A 25162-nucleotide genomic window follows, 5' to 3' on the forward strand; every position below is an offset into this window, starting at 1 on the left:
GCTGCGCCTCGGAGGCTATCCGCCCTGACGCGGGGGCCGCGTGCAGGCAGCCGACAGTCGCCAAGTCGCGCGGGCAGTGGCTGGCGGGTCTGGACCTCTGCGCTGCGTGGCGGAGATTCACTCGTCTAGTGCAAACTGTCACCTCCAAAAATCCTACCAATTCCCGGCCGGTCTCTCTTTAGTGGAATTTTGCTAGGAGTTTCTCAGCAGGTCGAATCTAAGCGTATCCATGCGTCTCTCTGACCCCGTTGTTGCGGAGGTACTGAAAGCGCTGCCTCCCCACTCGCCGCCATGTTGGATCCCCTCCTATTTTTAGCTTTTTGGAGAAGGCTTCTTGCTGTATTATCCAGGCTGGTCTCAGACTCGTGGACTCATGAGATCCTCTTAGCAGTCATTTTCCTTTCCCTTCCCTCCCTCCATCCCCTGACAGCCGTTTATCTATTTTCTGCCTCTCTGGATTTGCTTAGTCCGGAGGTTTCATATGAATGCAGTTATACAATGTGGAGCCTTTTATCTCTGGCTTTTTTCACTTAACATGATACTTTAAAAATTCAACTATGTTGTATTTTATTCCTTTTATGATTGAATAATTATTGTATAATTATACCATATTTTGTTTATCCATTTATCATTTGATTCATTTTTATTTTTTGACTATTTTGACTGTTAGGAACATTCATATTCAATTTTTTTTTATTAAGGCTTGAACCCAGGGATACTTAGCCACTGAGTCACATCCCCAGCCCTTTTTATTTTTCCTTTTGAGATAGGGCTTTTCTCAGTTGCTTAGACCCTCACTAAATTGCTGAAGCTGGCTTTGAACTTGGGATTCTTCTATCTCAGCCTTCCCTGTTTCTGGCATTACAAGGTGTATGCCACTCTACCCTGCTCATGTCCAGTTTTTTTTGTGTGAATACATTTTCATTTGTGTTGGTTAGACAACTAGTAATGGAATTGCTGGATTGTATGGCAATCATAAGTTTTTTATGTAAGTTTATTCCTTCTAATGGTATTCCATTGTATAATGTACTACCAGTTTATCATTTGTTAATCGATGGACATTTGAAGAGCTTCTTATTTTTAGTTATGAATAAACTGCTATGAGCTATGAGCATTTATGTACAAGTGTTTTTGTGGACATATTCCACTGCACCACCTACCCTTAGATAAACACTTAGGAGTAGAATTGTTGGATCATAGGTAGGTACATGTTCAATTTGTTTTCCAGTACTGGGGATTGAGCCCAGAGCCTTGCAATTGCTAGGCAAACATCCTATCACTGAGCTACATCCCCATCCCTTTTTTATTTTATTTTGAGACAGGATCTCATTAAGTTGCATAGGTTGGCTTGGCCTGGACTGAGGCTGGTATGCTCCTGCCTCAGCCTCCCAAGAAAGTGGTCTTAGGTGTGTGTCACAAGGTGTATATTTTTTTTTTGGTGTCGAGGGGGATGGGTACTGGAGATTGAACCTCAGGGGTCCTTTACTTCTGAGCTACAAACCCACCATTTTAAAAATTTTTTATTTTGAGACAGGGTCTTCCTAAGTAGCTGGGATTATAAGTATGCACCAACATACCCACTTAATTTTTAAAATATCATCAGCCTTGGGTATTATGGGGATTGGTTCCAGGACCTCAGTATATATCAAAATTTGTGGATGCTCAAGCACCTTATATAAAATGGTGTGGTATTTGCATTTAACCTATGCATATTCTTTTGTATCTTTTAAATCATCTCTAGATTAATTATGTAATACCTAATACAATGTAAATGCTATGTAAATAGATGTTATACTCTATTGCTTAGGGAATGATGATAAAGAAAAAAGTCTGTAGGGTCAGGATAGATACAATGTTTTGTTTTATGAATAATTTTGATGTACAGTTGATTGAATCCATGGATGTGGAACTCACAGATTCCAGGGTCTACTATACTCATATGGTCTTCCAAAGTGATTGTACCATTTTAAATTCCCACCAGCAATGTATGAGAGTTTCAACTGCATCATGTCCTCTCTGCACTAGATATTATCAGTCTCTTTAATTTTAGCTTATCTGGTGGGAGTGATACCTCATTGTAAGTATAATTTGCATTTTCCTGCTTAGTAGTGAAGTTGAGCATCTTTTCATATATCTTTTTTGCCATACGGATATCCTTTTTTTTTTTTTTTTTTTTTGGTACTAGGGATAGAACTCTGGGGTGCTTTTACCACTGAACTAAACCCCAGCCCCTTTTTCTGTTTTATTTTGTGACAGGGTTTCACTAAATTGCTGAGGGCCTCACTAAATTGCTGAGGCTGATCTTGAACTTGCCATTCTTCTACCTTAGCCTCCCAGGTTGCTGGGATTACAAGTGTGCCCCACTGTGCCCAGAGTATTGTTTTGTTCTGTTTTTAGACAGGGTCTCACTAAGTTGTTGAGGCTAGCCTCAAACTTGTGATCCTCTTGTCTCAGCCTTCTGAGTTGCTGAAATTACAAGCATTTCCCACTGTGCTTGGCTGGATTTCCTTTTTGTGAACTGTGTTCATAGTTTTTGTCCATTTTTCTCTTCTTTTTCTATCCCATCCTCTTCCTTTCTTCAGTACTGGGGTTTGAACTCAGGGATGCTCTACCACTGAGCTGATTCTGTATCCTTTTTTATTTTTCATTTTGAGACAGGGTCTCACCAAGTTGCTCAGACTGGCCTCATCCTTAGGATTCTCCTGCGAGGGGCACCGAGTTTGGTGGATTACCCATGTGCTCCACAGTGCCTGGGAACATTTTTCTTATTAGTTGTTTATCCACCCTTTATACTGATTTGAAAGTTATTTGTATTGAAATATCCTTTTTTCCCAATTGTGGGTGGACTTTTCACTTTGTTTATGATGCTTAGTGTATAGAAATTGGGGTTATTTAGTTATTTACTTATTTTTTGGTGTCTGTGCATTATTGAGCATGTGCTCTATTATTACACCACTAGCCTCTGTGGATTTTAACATAGACACACTTATCCTTATCTTCCTTTATGGCTGATGTGATTTTTAATTTAAAGAAATAACCCATGTCTCCAAGATTGTAAAGATCTGATTCAAAATAAAATTTTAAAAGGCTGGGGATGGAGCTCAGTGGAAGAGCACTTGTCTGGCATGCTCAAAGTCCTGAGTTCAATTCCCAGTACTGGGGAAGAAAAGAAAGAAAGGAAGGGAATATATTTATAAAAATTTGAGTTAGCTTTTACTTTTCAAGTTTGATCTTAATTATTTATTCAGTGAGGGGTTTAAAGGTTTTTTTCCCCTCTCCATGCCTAACAGTTTCCTCAGCACTACAGAATAGTCCAATATGAATCACACTAATCTGGGGGAGCTTCATCTGCCATATATCTAGTTTCTGTGAGTATGTAAATCCTGTTTAAAAGGATATTATTGACATAGTGACAAAAGTTATAAAGTACTTAAGTGTAAATCTAACAAAAGATATAGACAGATTTTTAAAAGAAAATCATACTGTAAACATACTGGCTCCTTACTCTTCATTTCTAACTGCTCCTTTTATTTGAGCATCAATACCATACTGTCTTAATTAGTATAATAATATAATCAGCTTATCAATTTCCATGAAAACCCTTCTTGGGAATTTTGATTGTAATATGTTAAATATTTTTGCATTAAGACTCTGGATTAATTTGAGACAGTTGGCGTGTTTACATTAGTCTTACTATCCATGAGCATAGTATATAATTCTATTTACTCCAGTGTTCTTTAATAACTCTCAGCATGATTTTCTTTTAAAAATTTGTCTTTATCTTTTGTTAGACTTACATTTAGGGACCTTATAACTTTTGTTGCTATTGTTAATGATATCCTTTTAAAATTCTCAGTTTTTGTTTTTTTCTTTTTTGGTAGGGGAATTGAACTCAGGGGTGCTTTACTACTGAACTACGTCTCCAACCCTTTTTATTTTTTTATCTTGAGAAAGGATCTCAATAAGTTCTGAGGGTCTCCCTAAATTGTTGAGGCAGGCCTCAAACTTGCCATCCTTCTGCCTCAGCTTCTCAAGCCACTGGGATTACAGGAGTGCGCCGCTGCACCCGGCCTCCAGCCTCTTTTTATCTTCAGACAGGGTCTCACTTAGTTGTCCAGGCTAATGTTGAAGTTCTGATCCTCCTGCCTCAGTCTCTGGAGTACCTAAGATTACAGGTGTGCATCACTACCCCTGGCTTGATATCAATTTTTATAAGATGATCTAGTTTTAAGAGGGGGATGGCTCTCAATATCCCTTCTAGTCTCATAATTCTCTTATGAATTGCCAGTTAAATGGAAATGGTGTAGAACCATCTGTTAGTGATGTATGGAGTGGCAACAAATGAAGTTTCAGGACAGGATTGAGTTTCTTGTAACATTTTTCAGGTCAGTCGGGGCATATTGGGGTGGTGTGAAGAAGCAGTAAGGTTGCTGCACATGTAGGGTGAAGGGGGCCACCTGGAATGGGGGACCAGGGCCTGGGAGACCAGGTGCTGGTGGCTCTGGGTTTCTTTTTTCTCACCTCTAGGAAGTTGTTTAATGAGAATCAGAACCATAGGTTTCAGCCAGGCAGGGTGGTGCATGCCTGTAATCCCAGAGGTGTTGGAGGCTGAGGCAGGAGGATTGTGAGTTCAAAGCCCGCTTCAGAAACTTAGGGAGGCCCTAAGCAACTCAGTGAAACCCTGTCTCAAAATAAAATATAAAAAAGGGCTGGGGATGTGGTTCAGTGGTTAAGTGCCCCTGAGTTTAATCCGTGGTACCAAAACCAAAACCAAAAAACCCCCCAAAGATTTTGTGTCTCCCTATCCACATGCCTACCTAGACCATGGTAGTCTTCTGCAAACTCAATCCTTAACTCTGTGAAGAGACACATCCCCGATATCTGGGTCAGTCAGAAAGAGACAACACTCCTGACCAAGCCTGAGGCACGCAGAGCCTTCTAGGACTAAGGCAAACAACCCCAGGCTTCTGTTAGAGGGAATGAGCATGAACACCAATGCATTCTAATTGATTCTAGATGGATGAAATTCTTTAGGTAATTTAGCTCCTAAAAGGTGATTTCTGTCTTTCTATCTGTTAAGAAAATCAAGAGAATTGTCAGAGTGGCCTTCTCTTGAAATAAGACTTTTTTGGGTGGTTTTTGTTTTCTTCACTTGTCTTTTCATTTAGAGAAGCTCTGCCTGGCTCCTTCTGACCCTCGGGGCCTGTCTGTGGGAGGTACAGTAGTGGCTGACTGTCTGCCTGTGCCATCGGGCTGGGTTGTGCTCACATGCTCCCAGCCAAGACTGTGCACCCCCAGAGCCAGCCAGTTGCAGAGTCTTGTTGAAGTCCTCTGGCTTCTCTCTCCCATCACTTTATTTCATTTCATTCCGTTACCATTATCTCCTGCCAGTTTGGGTTCCATTTCTCTGACATCTGTCATGACCTCCTGACTCACTGCACCCTCCAGCCATCCCATAAACTGCTGCCCCGTGTATATTCCCCCAGCATATGTGGCCTCCTCCCACATGCAGGTCTGGTATGGATAGCCACATGTGGAAATGCATACTGAGTGAATGAATCACCATTTCCAAATCATCAATGGGCTCCCTTTGCTTTTAGAGCTGCAACTTGACCTTCAAAACCCTTTGCTGGCAAGCTTCCAGGTCCACACCCAGCTGCCTTTCCCAGTCTCCCGCTCTTCCCACTGCACATCTCACTGTGATCCAAGTGGGGCTGTTTCCTGAGCATCTTGAGACACAGTGCTCCCTGCTTTTCTTGATATCAGCCCCTCCTCTTGTTTTCCACTAGCATCGCTTGGTTTTTGGCTTTTATTTTGGTTTTTGAGTATTTTGAAGTTCCCTAACTAGACCGCTTCCTTTCAGTCTCTCCCCCAACAGATATGTCTTTGCTGCAGTCCCAGTACCCCGACTATGCCACTGACGAGCCACTAGCCTATGACTTCATCTGTATAGTAGGGATAATACATTGGTGATGACAAACTTGTGGGCCTTGAAGGGTAGTAATAATATACACCTAAAAGTTTTTTTCTTCCTGGGTACTAGGGATTGAACCCAGGGGTGCTCTACCACAGAGCTGTATCCTCAACCCTTTGTAGTTTGAGACAGGTTCTCACTAAATTAACTAGGCTGCACTCAAACTTGAAATCCTTCTGCTTCAGCCTCCCAAATAGCTGGAATTACAGTCATGTGCCATTGTACTTGCTTGTCTCCTTTGTATGTTGAATAGTCTTTATTCTCCACCTCAGAAGTTTCTTGAAAAATAAAAAAGCCTATTATGTTGACGATTGACTGTATCAAAACCACTTCTTGCCAAGCATGGTGGCTCATGCTTGGAATCTCAGCAACTTGGGAGGCTAAAGTAGGAGAATCACAAGTTGTTTTTCTTTCTTTCTTTTTTATATATGACAGCGGAATGCATTACAATTCTTATTACACATATAGAGCACAATTTTTCATATGGAGGATCACAAGTTTGAGGCCAGCCTCGGCAACTTAGCAAGACCCCGTTTCAAAATTTAAAAAAATAATAGGGCTGGGGAGTAGCAAGCAAACAAAAAATGCTGCTTTCTGAGGTTTTCGGGTCTCTGCTAAGACATCCTAGCCACACAGAGTTTCAAGCAAGATGCTACCTCAGGCTGAATCACTGTGCACTTGACATATATTTGGGCAGAAAATGGATTTGGTTATACTACAAGGAGTCAGAGAAGAAAAGGGTTATTTGTATTAATTGCCTGTAATTTTTTCACAGACACATTCTGATCTTGGTGAAGATCTATGCAGGATAGGTGGGCCTGGTCTTCACAGACCTTGGACACCTTAGGCCAGGTGTTTGTGGCCTTTAGATGTGCAATCAAGAACTTGGTCGTTCTTTATAGAGGGTCCCTGGTCCCTGTTTACCAGTAAAAGAGAATGTGGATTTGGTGCTTGTGTGGCTAAAACAGAGGACAGAAAAAACAATGGGGGAAACTGGGCAGGATTCTTGGAGGAGGGAGACAGCAGCATGTTCCTGTTGTTTAAAAGGAGAGTGAAAAAAACAAGGGCAACCCATTGGAGGCGGTTAAAGGGAGAAGAGAGGCGGCAGAGTCGCAGCAGCCCCTTAAAAGCTCCGGGAGAACAGCCCAGTTCGCCGCAGCCAACGGATGCTTTTCTGCTCACCATTAGCCTCACCCTGCCATAGCACCCTAAAGAAATGGCCACCCAAACACAGGGGGGTAGTTTGGATCTGAAATGTCTCCCACAGGCCCACGGGTTAAAGTGTTGGATCCCTAAGAGGTGTGGCCTGGTGGCACATCTTCAGGTCATTGGGGCTGGGCCTGGAAGGGGATAATGGGACTGCAACCCTTCCTCTCTCTGTTTTTTTCAACTCCTGGCCATGAGCTTCTCACCATGGTGTGCTGCCTTGCTGAAGCCCCCCCCAAAACAAGGCACACCAGCCACAAGCGGAAACCTCTAAACTTTGAGACAAAAGAAACCTTTTTCTCCATCAGTTACCAGGTATTTGTTACAGTGACTGAAAGTTGACTAACGCAGCAGGAATGAGTAAACAAAATAATGTAAAGCGAGGAACCAAAAAGAGTAAGCACGCATTGGCTATGGCTACAAGAAAATGCCTACAAGCTGGGCGGTGGCCCATGCTTGTAATCCCAGCAGCTCTGGAGGCTGAGGCAGGAGGATCACCAGTTCAAAGCCAGCCTCAGCAATGGCGAGGTGCTAAGCAACTCAGTGAGATCCTGATTCTTAAAAAAAAAAAAAATACAAATAATGGCTGGGAATGTGGCTCAGTGGTTGAGTGCTCCTGAGTTCAATCCCTCATAAACCTCCCCCACAAAAAAAAGAAAATACATCCCAGATGGGAGTTTATGTATGACATAGTCATCAATGAGTACATATTACTCTCCCCTTCATTAGCTGTGGTACATGAGCATATTACTTCTCTTTGCCTCATTTATAGGAGGGAGTAATAGCAAAACCTGTCACATACAGTGTTGTGAGAATGAAATGAATTAATACATACAAGTTTAGAGAAAGCTAGCATTCGACTAAGTGCTCAATATGTGTTTTTCTTTATTCTCATCAGTAGAGACTGGAAGATAAATAGATAAATGATAGAGTTCTCTTTTTTTCCCCCTTTAAGGTACGCAAGAAAAAAATCATGTTTAAAAAAGATCCTACCTTTTCCTTATGTAATTGATTGTCATGGAGAAAACTCTTATAAGGACATCAGAGAGACTTCAGGAAATATGGTGGATGTTGATGTGCAGTTTGTTGAGAATTTTTATTACACTACGTATTATTACAGTGTACTTGCCTATTAGAAATGTGATTGGAAACACCAGGTACATTTAAGTCTGAAAGCTCGGGGTAGGGCTGTGGTTGGCTTTTCCTTTTGTGGTAATCCTGGGGTTGTACAGGTTGATTTCAAGCTGCTGGTAACTCGATCATGATGATTGCTCTTCTGGTTGGGCAGGGTTTTTACTCTTTCTTTAAAAGTGTTTTTTAAATTGGAACAGTAATATGTGTGCATGGTAAAGCATTTAACAGCACAAAAAGGAATAAATTTTAAAAAGTGAGTTTCCATCTAGCATCAGGCTTGAGGTTCCCTCCCTGGAGGCAGCTGGTGTTGACAGTTTCTTGAATATCTCTCATGTGTACACACACAATTTTAGCACACTGTATGCACACAATTATGGATACTATATGTACTGTTTTGCACCTTGCTAACCATGCATCTTGAAGAATGTTCCACACCAAAGCACAGTGATGTACCACGTTCCTTTTCATAATGTAAGATTGAATCATATAAAATAGTTGAGTTTTTAAAAATTGTGAGAGCAGCCTTTATTGGTTGCAATGGTAAATAGAAGAGAGAATATGACTATTGCTACTGGGGTGGCATCCAGAGACTTGGACACCACCCTCCAAAATGCTAAACTTTAACTGACAATTTTGTATGATTCAACCCAAAATACCTTTGAGAAATACATTTATATAATCAATCTTGTATAATCAATTTCCTATAGACAGACATTTATATGTTTTTATCATTGGGTATTATCATGGATCTTGTCATACATGTTCTTGTTAATATATGGGTGCATATGTAGGATAAATTTCTAGAGTATATGGTTGGGCTCCTGAATAGTATGAAGCTTGATAGATTCTGCTGGTTGCTCTTGTAAGTGGTTTCAACAATTTGTGCTGCAGTTGGAAATGTAAGAGTATATGCAGAATTCTTGAAAGAAGAAAGAATGAAAAGATGGAATATTCATTCTCACTTTCTGTCTTAGTCCATTTCCTGTGGCTATAGCAGAATGCCACAGATTAGGATATTTATTTATTTATTTATTTGGGGTACTGGGGATTAAATCAGGAGCACTCAACCACCGAACCACATCCCCAGCACTTTTTTGTATTTTATTTAGAGACAGGGTCTCACTGAGTTGCTACCCAGCCATTGCTGAGGCTGGCTTTGAACTGGCGATCTTCCTGCCTTCGCCTACGGAGCTGTTGGGATTACAGGCATGTGCCACTGTACCCAGCAGATTGGGTAATTTATAATGAACAGAAATCTATTGGCTAATGGTTCTGGAGGCTGGGAAGTCAGAGATTGAGGGACCAGTATCTGGTAGGCACGTTCTTGCTGCCACATCCCATGGTAGAAGCGTCACATGAATGAGAGGAAAGAGAAGGGGAGAGACTCTCAGGGGGGTGAATCCACTCCTCTAATAACAAACCCAGTCCTGCAACTTGGCATTAGCCCATCTGTGAGGGTGGAGCCCTCTTGGCCTAAACACCTCTTAGAGCTCTTACGTCTTACATCAGTGCCATCATAATAGCAATAAAATTTCAACATGAGGTTTTGAGGGGACAAATGATTAAACCATGGCACCTTCTCTTTGTGCTCAGAAAGGCATTGAACTTAATCTTCTTTGTGTAAGGATGACTCTTATGAGCTCAGGGATAGTGATAATAATTGTAGTAATGCTATGATAATAATTGTAGTAATAATAATAATGACAGCAACACTTTAATGAGCACTTATGTGCCAGGCAATGTTCTAAGCACCAACCCCCCCCCCGCCCCCCGGCCCTTTACAGTGTGATCATGATTAGGTTGAATTCTATTGTAATTTAAGGTTTATGTATCTCTTCTTGGCAGTGTTGGTGACTGAATGCAGGGCCATGTGCCCACTAGGCACACACTCTACCACTGAGCTATGGCCCAGACCTTTTAAAATTTTACTTAGAAGCCAGGAGTGGTGGCACATGCTCCTAACAGTTGACACAGGAGGCTGACACAGGAGGATCTCAAGTTCAAGACTAGCTTCTGCAACTTAGTGAAATTCTATCTCAAAAAAAGAAGAAAGGGCTGGGGATATGCTGCTCAGTGTTTAGTGTCCCTGGGTTCACTCCTCAGTAACAAAAAAAAAAAAAAAAAGGAAGGAAGGAAAAGAGAAATTTTTATTTAGAGACAGGGTAATGGTTCTCACTAAATTGCCTGGGCTGTCCTCAAACTTGATCCTCCTGCCTCAGCCTCCCAAGTAGCTGAGATTACAGGTATGCATCACCACACACAGCTACTTTTAGTTTTTTAAAGTCAGTTACTCAGTAAAAATATTTACCTTTTATCTATTTCTATAATTTCTTCTTTTATGTGCTGGGAATCATATCCAGGAACTTATACATGCTTGGCAAATGCTTTGCTGAGCCACATTCCCAACCCCTATAATCATTTTCTTAGTTGTCCTCATAATATGGAATTTTATCAGATTCTGCTTGGGGTTAAAGACAAGAATAATCACCTTACCCCTTTTTTTTTTTTCTTTTTTGAGGTAAAGATAGAATAATTAATGGCAAAATCAGCACCATTTTTTGTCCTTGATCTAGTGGGTATGTGGTTGAGCAGTCTGAAGTGGCAGATTGAGGCTCTAGTCTCATCGCCTTGAGGATGTGGATTTGAATCCCATCACTGCCCTTTCCCTGCCCTCTGGTGGTACTAGGGATTGAAACCAGGGGTGCTCTGCCCCGAGCCACATCCCTAGCCCTTTTTATTTTTTAATTTTGACCCAGGATCTCACTGAGGGCCTTGCTAAGTTTCTGACGCTGGCCTTGAAATTGTGATCCTCCTGCCTTGGCTTCCAGAGCCACTGGGATTGTGGGTGGACGCCACCAGAGGTACCCTAACTTTGAAAGGCCAAATAATATTTCATTGTTTGTTTATATTACATTTTCTTTATTCATTCATCCATCAATAGACATTCGGGTTGCTTCCACATCTGGGCTATTGTAAATATTCTGTTATGTATATGGGTAGACAAATGTTCCTTCAAGGCCCTGCTTTTCAATTGTTTATATACCCAGAAGTGAGATTGCTAGATCATATGATATATCTATTTTTAATCTTTTGGAAGCTTCTGTGCCATTTTGCATAATGGATGTACCATTTTACAGTCCCACCATGGCTGTGCTGTGGCCCACATCCTAGGCCTTTGTATTCTGTTGAAGTCATTTACGAGGTACTGGGCAAACATCTGCTGCATACTTGCTAAGCTAAGTGTTTGATGGATTTGGGAAGCAAGGATAGGACATCTAAAGATGAATCAGGCAGAGAATTTTCTGGGTGATGTGAATGTTCTATATTTTGATAAATGTTTGGGGCACAGGTTATGTATTGTCGAAACTCTGTAAATGTACACTTAAGGTTTGTACATTTTATTGTATATAAAATTTACATCAAGAGAAAAAAAACCTAAACTATTGAACTCCAGTTAATGACATGCTCTCTGAAGTTTTAGAGGAAAGAGCACTGATGTCTGCAATTTATTTTGAACTGCGTAAAAAGGAGATTAATGGACAGATAAAGAGAACAATTGGTGATAAGCAAGTGCAGTATATTTAAAATATTAATGAATCTATTCTCTTTGAAAGTTTTCATAATAAAATGTTGGGGGTAGAAGATGAAAAGAGAACCCAGAGGACCCTGATCTTTACCTTATGCTGCATAGTTAATGGCCTTTTGTGTCCTAGCCTCCTCTTTTGGAGGTAGTACGAGAGCATGGAGACTGATACTGGTTAATCTGAAAGCATTTGCTCCTTACTGTAGCCTGTTTATAAACCTGAGTCATTCCCAGAAATGTCTTATGTCTTGAGGGATCAGCCAGCAATTAGTAATGGCCAATGATTGCAAGCAATGTTGAGGTCCTCCAGGACCTGCAGAAAGGGACACTTTTTGTATCATATCTGTCTTGGTCCATTTTCTGCTGCAATACTAGAATACCAGATGGGTAATTTATAAACAATTTACTTGGCTCATGGATTCTGAGTGTGGGAAGTCCAGGGGAATAGCCCAGCAGCTGGCACAACCTTAATGCTGTGTCATGGCATGGCAGAAGGGCCAGTGAACAAGTGAGAGGCAGAAAACTGGGATGATTCCTTCCCCACCCTCCAGTGCTGGGAATTGAATCTAGGGTCTTGCACATGCTAGGCAAGTGCTGTGCTACTGAGCTACAACCTCAACCCAAATTAAGTTGAATTTATCACCCCCCCCCTTTTTTTTGCTACTGAGGATTGAACCAGGGATGACTCATTAATGTCCTGAGGCTAGCCTTGAACTTGGAATCCTCCTGCCTCAGCCTCCCAAGTCGCTGGGATTGCAGATGTGCCCAGTGAATTTATCCCTATTTCAAGGAGCTCCCTTCCATGATAATTAACCCGCTTTCTCAGTGGATTGAGCCACATTGATCCATTCGTGATATCAGAGCCCTCATCTCCTGATCACCTCTTAAAGTTGTCACTTCTGAGTTCTGTTGAAAGTCAATTAAATTTCAACATGAATATCTGGAGGGGACACTCAAACCATGGTAATGAACTAGAACACAGTTACACTTAACTGAAGTGAAGCTTTCATAAGACTGTACTTTCATGTGCCCTGATCTTTTCTTTTTTTGCAGTACTGGGGATCAAACCCAGGGCCTCACACATGCTAGGCAAGTATTCTACCTGTAAGCTTTTCTAGTATTTTCCCTTTCTATTTTTGAAAAAGAAGTTTTTGATCCACTAATGAGTTAAGAATCTGTGTTCTGAAAAATGCTGTTCTAACATCAACCCTGGAGACCCAGAGATTGACAGATACAATTTACCATTACAATCAGTATAAATGGACACCACTATGAAAACTATTAATATTTTCAGATGTTCCCTATAGTTTTCAAGGCCTGTAGATCTGGGTTTCATTACCTGTGTCATCGCAGTTTCTTAGTTGTGCCAGAAAAAGATGGTTAACCTGTCAGTCTCAGTTTTGTTATCTGTAGCATGGAGATATTAGGGGAATGCACACTTCACAAATTATTATTATTATTAATTATTTTTGGCATTGCAGATTGAACCCAAGGATGCTTTACCACTGAGCTACATCCCCAGTCCCTTCTTATTTTTTTATTCTGGGACAGGGTCTCACTAAGTTGCTGAGGCTGGCCTTAAACTTGAGATCCTCCTGCCTTTGTCTCCCAAGTTGCTGGGATTACAGGTGGTGTGCCATTGTACCTGGCTCAGAGAATTCTTGAAAAGGATTCAGTGTAATGATGTTTGTAAAGTGCTTCGCCTAGTGCCCAACTGAGAGGTTGCAGTAAGTTGTCAACATTTTTTTTCTTTTTTCGGTGCTGGGGATTGAACCCGGGGCCTTGGGCTTACAAGACAAGCACTCTACCAACTGAGCTATACTCCCAGTCCCAATTGTCAACATTTTTATTAGTCATGCATTCAGGAACTTCTGTATGTTTGGACTGCAAAAGCAAGCAGACTGCACTTCCAAGGAATATGGTGTTCCTTGTTATGTTCTTCAGTTCTTTTTTCCTGTTGGTGTTCTGTAGAAGTAACCTTCAGGAGTACCCCATTGTTTCTGCAGTGCTCAGTAAACAGTACTCACTTTCAGCAGTCGTTGGTGGCACTGGCAAGAGAGCCATTTGGAAACATGGGGAGTTTGGCAGGCTGAGTGGTGTTTGTTTTTGGAGACTGCCTTGGCATAATCCTAGGTGGAAGCGATGCCTGGGGTTTCTCACTGATTCATCCCTTTGGTGTGAATTCTGAAGACATTGCATCTGACTTGAGGGATGGGCAGGAGGAACACCTAGGACTTCATTAAGGATGTGCTTCTTTGAAATTTCCTTTCTGAGAGATTATTCCACATCATTTGAATTTCTTCCTTTTTAATCTGAACAACTTTGACTGCTGGTGGAAATAATTAGAAAGCGTTCTGGTATTTTTGGTACAATTAAAAAATTTTACTCTTATGTAATTAATAGAATCTTAGGATTTTAGAGCTGGTAGGACCCACACAACTATGCCACTTGATGGGTAAAGCTCATCCATTAGAGGGGAAAGAACACAGGGCCTCTTGACATCAAGGCCAGTGCCCCTCCTTGCTCATGTTGGCTAGAGAAGAGTATGTTAGCCAGAGAGCTGGTACATTTTATCACAAGCTAGCCTAAGACAGCTATTATTATTATTATTATTGACTATTTATCTGAAATGCTTTGGGCCAGAAGTATTTCAGATTTTAGTTTTTGGAATATTTGTACACACATAATAAGATCTCTTGGGAATGGGATCCAAGACCTGAAAAAAACAATTCATTTATGTTTCATATACATCTTATGCACATAACCCGAAGGTTATTTTATACAGTATTTGTAGTGTGCCTGTTTCTTGACTGCTTCATGACATCAAGTGTGGAATCTTTCACTTATAGTGTCATGTCAATGCTCAAAAAGTTTTGGATTTTGCAACATTTTAGACTTTAGATTTGCAGATTGGGAATGGTCTTCTTGCAGTAAAGTGTGCTTCTGTGGTCCCTTCTGAGCACACAATTTTCTACTCCCTGTAGTTACCAGTTTATCACCTAGAGTAGCAAGCAATTTAGGAGTCCCCGTGGCTTAACACAACAAAGATTTACCTTTTGCTCACATATTGTGTCCAATCTGGATTGGGTGGAAAGTGTCTTTGCTCTGTTCTGCACAGTCACTCATGGACTTTGGCTGATAGGAACCCCATCATCTTACAGCCAGCCATTTAGCATAAGTGCCTTCCAGGTTGCCATGGCAAGACAAAGAACTCACACCCACTCTTCTATGCATCTGCCCAGAAATGCTAAGTCATTTTGCTCACTGCCCATTGGTCAGAACTGGTCATATGACCATACTGGGTTGCAAGGGATTTAGAAACATGGGTAATACGTGGAATATTCGAGCTTTACCAGGAGAAGTGAGGCAAGGTATTAACACTTGTTAAAACTGTAATTTGGAAAATTGTAGCTTCCCGTTTTTTAGGTCTACCAAGTTTTATGACTCTCCCAGTTTTCTAAGTGTCCATATTCATGAAGGCCATTGTGGCAATGACCTTTCTTGTTAGCCTGGTGAGGACAGGGAAGCTACTGCCAACCACAGAGTCCATGAGCAGAGCAGCACACAATAAACATGATAGAGGAATTGTGGGGCCAGCTGTGACGTCATTACCAGAAAGGATGTTAGATGATCTGGGCTGTGGCAAGCATCCTCCTGGTTACTTTGTATGGTTAGCTGTCCCTCACCCCCAAAAAGATAAGAAGGACCTAATTCCCTGGAACTGGTGAGTGTTACTTTATATGGCAAAAGGAATTTTTTAAAATTTTATTTTATTTTAAAATTTGTTCTAATTATTTATACTTGATTGTAGAATGCATTTTGACACATGGGACACAAATGGAGCACAACTTCTCCTTGGCTAAAGGAATTATATAGAGATGTGATTAATCTTCAGAAGTTGGGGTTATCCTGGATTATCCTGGTAGGTAACTAGTGCCATCATAGTTTGTATCCTTAAAAGGAGGAGGTGGCGGAGATGTGACAGAGAAGAAGAGGAGGGGAGAGTGGGACCATGGTGACAAAGAGTGTTGTGATGTGGTTCCAAGCCAAGGAATGCCTGCAGCCACCAGAAGCTGGAAGGGGTAAAGAGTGAATTCCCAGAACTTCCAAAGAAGATATGGCGTAGCTGCCATCTTGATTTCAGTCCAGTGATACTGATTTTGTATTTCTAGACTCCAGCTTCTGTAAGAAAGTAAATTTCTGTTGTTTTAAACTGCCAAGCTTGTGGGTATTTTTTTTTTAATAACAACAACAGTGAACTAATTTACTTTGGTACATACAATAGCATTTTTCATCTGTAAGAGTGGCAGAGATCACCAAATTCAATAATACTTTCCATTGGTGAGGTTGTGGGAAATAAAGTCTGACCTGTCTTGTGGGTAGGAGGGCAGTTTAGTATATAACATCTGTGGGGGTAGTTTGGCAAGATCTATCAAAATTATCTCCTTCCACCTAGTACATTATTCAAAGTCTGGAATTTATGTATGAAATGATATAGATTAAAAACTATATAACTGGGGCTGGGGATGTGGCTCAAGCGGTAGTGTGCTCACCTGGCATGCGTGCGGCCCGGGTTCGATCCTCAGCACCACATACCAACAAAGATGTTGTGTCCGCCGAGAACTAAAAAATAAATATTAAAAAAATTCTCTCTCTCTCTCTCTTAAAAAAAAAAACTACATAACTGTTTATCAAGTGAGCCTGTTAAATAAATCACAACACAAACATTCAATAGAATACTGTTATCATATTTAAGAAATGAGGAAACTCTTTATTCAATACTTAAGTGAAACAATCCCCCCCACCCTCCACACTCAATTTTATTATAATGCTGGAAGTATTTTTTTTTACACTGTAGATGGACACAGTACCTTTATTTCATTTATTTGATTGTTTATTTATTTTCACATGGTGCTGAGGATCAAATCCAGTATCTTGCACATGCTAGGCAAGTGCTCTACCACTGAGCTACAACCCCAGTCCCTGGAAGAATTCTTAAGAAAAGAAACCGATAATGTGAATATGAATGTGAATATCTGTGCAAAAAACAAGGAAAAGTTAATAAATAAACGAAGTTAAGTTTTATGGCACTGCAAAGCCCTGCGATAAGGAAACCTGGTTAGTTGTGTTTGCTCATTTCCATGAGTAACGTCCAGTACAGTCTGGGTTCTGTAGAATGCACTAGAGTAATTCTTTTCAGTGTATTGCCATACCTAGACTTATTCTACTTACTCTGATTTTTTTTTTTTTTTTTGCTCTCTCTCTCTTTTCATTGGACTTCTGATGTTTAAGTCTAGGTAAGAAAGAATTATGTGTAAAAAATGAATGATGATATGCTAGTAATAATTTAATTTTCAATTAAAAATTTTTAATTAATTTACAATTGCTCCTGAATTACCTCTTTCTTCATGCCAGAGCTTCCTAACTGGCAGGCTGAGATTTGATTTCCTCAGGCTTAGAGCATACAGGGTCAGGACCAGGGTGGCCAAAGCCCTCAGGATGGTGGTTTCTGCTTAAAGAATTCTACCCTTTGGCTCCAGTAGGCTGTGTAAATATTAATTATTTTCAATGTGTGCAGTGATGTGGAAAGGTTGGTAAATATGGCTCTAGGCAAAATGTGGACTTATATTTTTAAAACGTATGCTACATAAAAATAATTTAGGAAAAAAAAAAAGTAGTTGTGGTCTTTGGGGAATTCCTGATGGTGGTTTGCCCCAGTGTGGGAGTCCTCAGCCCTTTCCTACTGAGCTGAGCTGAGCACTGTGGGCAGACACTCCCCTGCTGAGGGTACTTGGGCACGCATAAGACTATTGGAGGGAGAGGAAGAGGGGCATTTTAGGACATGATCTTGAACTTGCTCTAATCTATCAAGAGAGAAATAATCAAAAGACAGCGAGCATGTCCACTGTGGGTAGGAACAACACCATTCTGACCTGCCTCATAACTGATACCGCAGTTAAGAACTGCTGTCCCCAGAGAGTAAGTGACATTTTACGCTGTGGCCAGCTCAGTTTAATTTCAAACCACGAAACGAGAGGTTTTTAGGTATTAAAGGCAAGTAAAAAGCCATCATTTAAATGCTGTATTTACATATAACATTAATATAAATAAGAACTTTATCAAGTTCAGTTTTCATGAGAACTGTGCTGTTTGTCCTTCTGTTACGTCCTGGTGGGTCTGATGATGTTGGTAATGCTGTCTGTTCTTCATGTTTTCTGGAAAAGTAACTGAATTAGTATGTCAGTGTAGTACTATCTGAAGAAATCCAAGAGCTATTAAAATGCTTAAAAATAAAATGATCAATTCTTCCTTTGTTCTCTCGACAGGATAATTGAAGCTATCTGCATAGGGTGGTTCACTGCAGAGTGCATCGTGAGGTTCATCGTCTCCAGAAACAAGTGTGAGTTTGTCAAGAGACCCCTGAACATCATTGACTTACTGGCAATCACGCCATATTACATCTCCGTGCTAATGACAGTATTTACAGGGGAGAACTCTCAGCTGCAAAGGGCTGGAGTCACCTTGAGGGTGCTCAGAATGATGAGGATTTTTTGGGTGATTAAGCTGGCCCGTCACTTCATTGGTCTTCAGACACTTGGTTTGACTCTCAAGCGATGTTACCGAGAGATGGTTATGTTACTTGTCTTCATTTGTGTTGCCATGGCAATCTTTAGTGCACTTTCTCAGCTTCTTGAACATGGGTTGGACCTGGAAACATCCAACAAGGACTTTGCCAGCATCCCCGCTGCCTGCTGGTGGGTGATTATCTCTATGACTACAGTTGGCTATGGAGATATGTATCCTATCACAGTGCCTGGAAGAATTCTTGGAGGAGTTTGTGTTGTCAGTGGGATTGTTCTGTTGGCATTACCTATCACTTTCATCTATCATAGCTTTGTGCAGTGTTATCATGAGCTCAAGTTTAGATCAGCTAGATATAGTAGGAGCCTCTCTGCCGAGTTCCTGAATTAATGCATTGCAAATCAATTCTTGCAGACACTTGGTTTGATAACCAAGTGTAAAGAGTTGACGCTGCTTCATATTTATGTGTTTCTTGCTGGGTGAGCACTGCAGGGGCATTGGCATCATCTTGGTAGGATAAAAATTATCCTTCCCAGCTGAAGGGATGAAACAGTTTACTTATTACGGAGTAAATAGGATTGAGGCTGCAAAGGAAGAGCAATGATCCTAGAGCAAACTTTAGGAATTTATTTGGTTTCGATTTGTCTCTTCCTTGCCTTGAACAATTACATAGTTCTGTTTTGTGTGTGTGTGTGTGTGTGTGTGTGTTTTAAGTACATTATTTGGACACTTTGAAACAGAAAGGTACTATTTTTCAAATGTTTCTCCATCTTAACGAATTCTGAAGAAGCTTGGAACTTGTAGTGTTATTTTTTGAGACTAACATTTTCATTTCTAAATGTTTTATAATTTCTTGTATCAATGTCAGAAGTATCCTGGAAACATATGTCACATGCAGGAACTGTTTAACAAATACTTTAAAATTTTGGCCAAAATTTAAGCTGTATAATGGAGCTGGATACAAGTGTGAATATTATTTGAGAACCTTTTCCATATTTATCTATCCTCTGCTTTATTTTTATGCCTATTATTTACCTTATCGTATCGCTTCATGGAAGCTTGAGTATGTTCGCCCTTTTCTATTTTGGGTTTCTTTATCTCTTTACTGAAATGACTTCAAGAAAGTATTTAAGAATGAAGAGAGCTTGTATTGTTTAGCGTTTTGTTGGATAATATTAGAATTCATTGCTGTTACTAGGTGATAATTGTTCTAACATTCAGATGTCCAAACAAGAATATTCCCATCATAAAAATGATAAATAGAAATAGTTGATATTATCAATATTATAACCCATATTTGTCATCTTCTTCTCTTAACTTTCCCCCCAGACCTCATGAGTTTAATGAGACTCACCAGATGAAAGTATATTTATGTAGCCTTTTGATACCAAAGTCATACTTATGTGTTGTCACTAGATTATCATTAAAAAAGGAACATTACTGTACTCTTAGTTGCTGAGTAGCTAAGTCAGTTTTAAGCTAGCTAGAAGCAATGAATACATAATTATTTGACCTGATCTTCACCATTGTAAATCAGTTACGGTAAAACTCTTTTTTGTAAGACTATTGAGTAATATACCATATTAATCTGACTAGAATTTTAGTACTAGATAATGTGCAAGGTGATCATTTAGTGCTAAATTTTAACAATATGAGCTAGAATTTTGCCTTTTCAACCAGTTGATAAAAAGAAGTCATTTAGAAACAAAAAATTAAAAGTCATAGATTTATGAATAATTTATTGTGCACATTATAATTATTGGGAGTGGAGGAGAGAAAGATTGGGAAATGGTAGATAGAACAGAGAACCTAAGTGTATTTATAAAAAAAGGAGGGAGGGGGCGCTTACCAGGAATGGTCATTAAAGCAACATTAGCCATCAGCTCATTCAGACTTTTGACTATTATGGGTAGAAACCCAGGGCAAGAGAGGGAGCTGCAGCTAAAACCTGGATCTCCAAAACCAAAACCTAGCCCTGCAGTTTTGTTTATTTTTGTGTACTGGAAACTGAACCTAGGAGCCCTCTACCCCTGAGCTACTATGTTTTTTTTTTTTTTTAAATTATTATTATTTTTTATTTTGAGACAGTGTTTCATTGAGTTGTTGGGGCTGGCCCTGAACCTGCAGTCCTGCCTCAGCCACAGGAATTTCACGTGTGCTGCTACTGCAATTAGCTGGGGTTTTGACACCTGGTAGGTTCTGACAAAGCCTTGAGGAACCACGTTTCTTTTTCATTGTCATTGTTAATGTAATGATAGCAAAGCTGTCCCCCCCCCCTCCAATTTTCTTACCTGAGTTTAGCTGATATTTAGGCCATTCAAAATCTCACTCCAGGGCTGGGGATGTAGCTAAGTGGTAGAGAGAGCTTGCCCAGCGTGTGCAAGGACCTGGGTTCAACCCCCAGTACTGGGGGAAAAAAACCTCATTCCACCATTCTCTCTACTTCCCCCCCTTATTTATATGTTGCTTTTTTTCATACTTAGTACATTCTGTTATTTATTGCATATTCATTGTATTTTTAAATTTTTTTAGTTGTAGATGGACACAATATCTTTATTTTATTTATCTAATTTTATATGGTGCTGAGGATCAAACCCAGGTCCTCACGTGTGCTAGGCAAGTGCTCAACCACTGAGCTATAACCCCAGCCCTATTCATATTTTAACATAATTGAAATATGTGGCATGGATTTTTAAATTTATTTTTACCAGTTTGGACTAAGATGTTGTGATTCAAACAAATAATATGCAAATCATAGCACCTTCATATTACTAATAAAAATATGATCACCTTCCATTTACTGGTACTGGGAACTTTTCATGTGAATATGCATTATCTCCCCCAAATAAATAACTTTCTTGAGGGCTAGGACCCTCTTTCTTGCACACACCTGCATTTTCCCTCAGTGTCCAGACTGGGACACAAATTTTCAACTGATGTAGGGGTAGAAACTTCTGGCCTGAAAAGAGAAGGATACGTATATGCCCGTACACATATGTGTATAGCCACACATAGGCACACACACATGAACACTGTTCACACACAGGCTTCAAGTTGCCCTTAAGTAACAAGTCAAAACTCTCTTGTTGATGATGTCAGACTTTACACAGGGCTGCTTTCCAGAAAGAAGCATGTGGGCTAAATACTGATGGCAGTTCCACTGCCCATTTATGAAGGAGGGTCTTTTTTTTAAAACTGGGGATTGAACCCAGGGGTGCTTTACCACTGAGCTACATCCTCAGTCCATTTTATTTTTATTTTATTTTTTAAATTTTGAGGCAGGGTCTTGCTGTGTTCCTGAGGGTCTTGCGAAATTGCTGAGGCTGGCCTCAAACTGGTGATCCTCATGCCTCAGCTTTTCAAATTGCAGGGGTTACAGGTATGCACCACCATACCTGGCTCAGAATTTGTTTTCATGGATGTTATAACGTTTTCAGGAGCAGAGGCCTTTTCTTGTAACTTTTCCTGAATGTGACTGCTTTAGGTTTTGTTTTTGCTTATTTTTGCAGTGCTGGGGAATCAAACCCAGCACCTCATTCATGCTAGGCAAGTACTATACCAATAAGCTACACCCAGCCCTGAATTTTACTGCTTTTAAAAAACGATTAAGTAGCATATCTTTCTTACTTGTACTTTTAGATATTTCTCATAATTCAGTCTTCATGTCAGGATTTTTTTCATTAGGATTTACATCAGTGCTAGTAAGTCAGATATTATCCTAAATTAGAATAGCTAAAGAAAAAGGAGGAGGCCCAAATCTTTATTTTGATTTTACCACAAGTGAGCATACAGACTTGTTCTTTTTTTTTTTTTTTATGGGGGTGGGGGAGGCCTATATTGTACTTGGAATCAAGCACAGGGGAGCTCTATTGCTGAGTTACTTCACAGCCCTTTTTATTTTTTATTTTGAGACAGGGTCTTGCTCCATTCTAAGGTTGGCCTCAAACTTGTGCTCCTCCTGCTTCAGCCTCCTGAATTGCTGGGATTATAGGCATGTACCATTGCACCCAGCGATGACTTGATCTTATAAGTAACTTGGTTTGTATTCTCTAAAATGGGATTTTGGGGGGATTAGGAAAACAAAGGAAATATATGTGAAGCGCAATATTATAAATATTAAACCTTAGATGAATAAGGTTTTAAAGTGTGATTATATTTCATTTTGACACATATACTGTGTTTTCTTTCTTTCTTTCTTTTCTTTTTTTTTGTTTTGGTACCAGGTTTTGAACCCAGGGTGCTTAATTACTGAGTCACATGCCCAACTGTTGTTTTGTTTTGTTTCTTTTTTAATTTTGAGGCAGGGTCTCGCAAAATTGCTTAGAGCCTTACTAAATTGCTGAGGCTGGCTTTCTTAACTTGTGATCCTCCTGTCTCAGCCTCCCAAGCTGCTAGGATTACAGGCGCCCAGCTACTGTGTTTTCATTGTAAGTTGCTGGTTAAAACAGTGACTTTTTTTTTTTTCCCGGATTTGGTTGTTACTTGTAACCACACATTTGTAAATTCTTAAGTATGTTAAAGTATTATTTCACTGTGGCTGCCAGTAAGTCAAAATAATATTTCCTCTTTTAAACTTCTGTGAGATGCTTTTCCTGTCCTGTTATCTGGCAGAAGTAGAGATGGATTAAGTTGAATGTTGGTGCTGGGAGAATTTTTTTTGGCTTGATATTTTCTAGAAGCAGCTTATTTTTCTTCTTTTCTATAGAAATGAAAATAAAACTCTGAAAACTCCTAGTTCAGATTCACTCTTAAGCTTTGTAATGTCAAACTTAATGCAGAGCTTCACAGAATATTTCAAGAGCCCTCTGACCCTCTATAAATGGGTGTCTTTTTTAGCATGCAATAAACAATCCAATCTATCAAACCTGGTTTAAATATGTTATAGGGTCATAGGAAGTTGGAACTAAAGGGATATTGGAGACCTGCTGGCCTATCTTGCCCCAGTAGTATACCCTTTGTCCCATGCAGATCATAGCAGCCAGGGAGGTGGCTCCTATTGGGTTGTGATTGAGGCATGGTCACATGAGTGTTGGATTAGGCCTCAGAAACCTGATTTCCAGACTCTTTTTTTCAGTCCTTTTTGGATATATACTTCCTTTTAAAAATAACATCAGAAAGGATGAAGGATTTCTTTTAAAAATATTTCCTGTGAGGCTTTAGAGCCACCCCCCACTTTAGTTCTAATTAAAAAATATGTGGGGTTTTTTTTCTTCTTCTTCTTCTTCTTTTTTTTTTAATATTTGCAGTGCTGGGGATGGAATCCAGGGCTTCATGCATGCTAGGCAAGCACTCTACCATTGAGCTAGGTCCCAGGCCTCAAATATCGTTTGTAGAAACCTTAGATGTCAGCAACGACAGCTCAGAGACCAGTGCAGTGTGTAGGGAACTCAGATTTTCAATAGAATTTCCCCCTTTTCTCAATGCACCTGTGCTTACCACACCCCCCACCACCCTTTTGCAGTGCCAGGTGTTGACCCAGGGCCTCATGCCTGTTAAGCACATGTTTTACCAATGAGCCACATCCTTAGCCCCTCAATAGGATTTTAAATTGCAAAATGTCAGTTGTATACCCATTCACATATGTAAAAATAAGTGTAGGCATTTCACAGTTACTGCATTATTTAGAAGAGCCAGGGTGAGAAATATCCTAGCTGAGTAGGAAGTAACATGGGTAGAAGCTCTAATGGAATGTTCTGGAAAAGTTCCAGTTTGGTCCAGGAAGGTTGCATACACTTCTCTGTTTGTTCAGCATGCATTCATATGGTGTTTTGCTTCCTGCCTTTCCAGAACCCATCTGTACTCATAGGAAGGGGCATATCAGTTCTGCCTCTGAAAAAAAAACTGATTTACTGCTCCATTTGTCGTGGAACCTTCCCTAGACTTGTGAAATGGCATCTGCCAGCATGATTATAGTGCCCCATTCTGTGATTAACTTGTGCCTAAACTTTTAGATTTTCCACCTCTCCCATGCGTTACTAATAAGCACTTAGATTTTGGCTATTAATGTGAGCTTAATTGCCAGTTTGGGGAATTGAATTTGATAATCTGTATTTATGCAATAATTTCAACAAATTTAATTTTAAGTAGCTTTGGAGGAAATTCTATGATTTATATTTAAAAATATTTAGAACACTTAACCAAGTATAGTGAAAGCTTAAGTGACATTCAGTGAGTAAAAGCCAGAGGGAATTTTATTTGGCTTTCATCTCTCAGGATTAAGTGACATCATATCATTTATATCTGAAGTAGTGCTATGGTGTACTTATTTATGCAGTATTGTATTAAAATTAAAACTAAAATTTCTTATAATTGGTATGGGGTACTCTCCCACCCCCACTAGATTTCAGTTATTTCTATTATTTTCAAATTGATTCTATAATTCTACCAGTGACAGAGTAGATGCCATTTGTAAGGTGGATTGTTAAAAATGCTTGTTTGCTTTAAGAAGTGTAAATGTCAGGTGTATTCATGTACAATGATTTGTTGAACATATATTGTTTTTTGGTCTGTATCTTACGAACTCAATATTGTACCTCTGACAAAATTTCACGCTTGGAGACAGGGATGTTGCTCAGCGGTAGAGTGCTTGCCTGTCATGTGCAAAGCCCTGGCTTCAATCCCCAATTACCTAAACACAAACAAACAGACAAATTCCATGCTTTCCTACTCTATAATTACAGATG

At 39.9% G+C, this 25162-nt stretch overlaps 1 protein-coding gene across 1 annotated transcript in view; it reads left to right on the forward strand.

The window, feature by feature from the left end:
- Kcng3 (potassium voltage-gated channel modifier subfamily G member 3) overlaps positions 1-18890 on the forward strand; it is a gene marked incomplete at its 5' end in the record, with an annotated part of 38535 nt that extends 19645 nt beyond the window's left edge. The window contains one exon of the mRNA XM_015479478.2: positions 18224-18890. Within this exon, the coding sequence (XP_015334964.2) occupies positions 18224-18869 (646 nt within the window). The remainder of the gene's footprint in view (positions 1-18223) is intronic.
- Positions 18891-25162: the final 6272 nt, after the last annotated feature.

The sequence above is a fragment of the Marmota marmota genome, unplaced genomic scaffold (assembly GCF_001458135.2).
Source record: "Marmota marmota marmota unplaced genomic scaffold, marMar, whole genome shotgun sequence".
In the NCBI taxonomy this organism is placed as follows: Eukaryota; Metazoa; Chordata; class Mammalia; order Rodentia; family Sciuridae; genus Marmota; species Marmota marmota.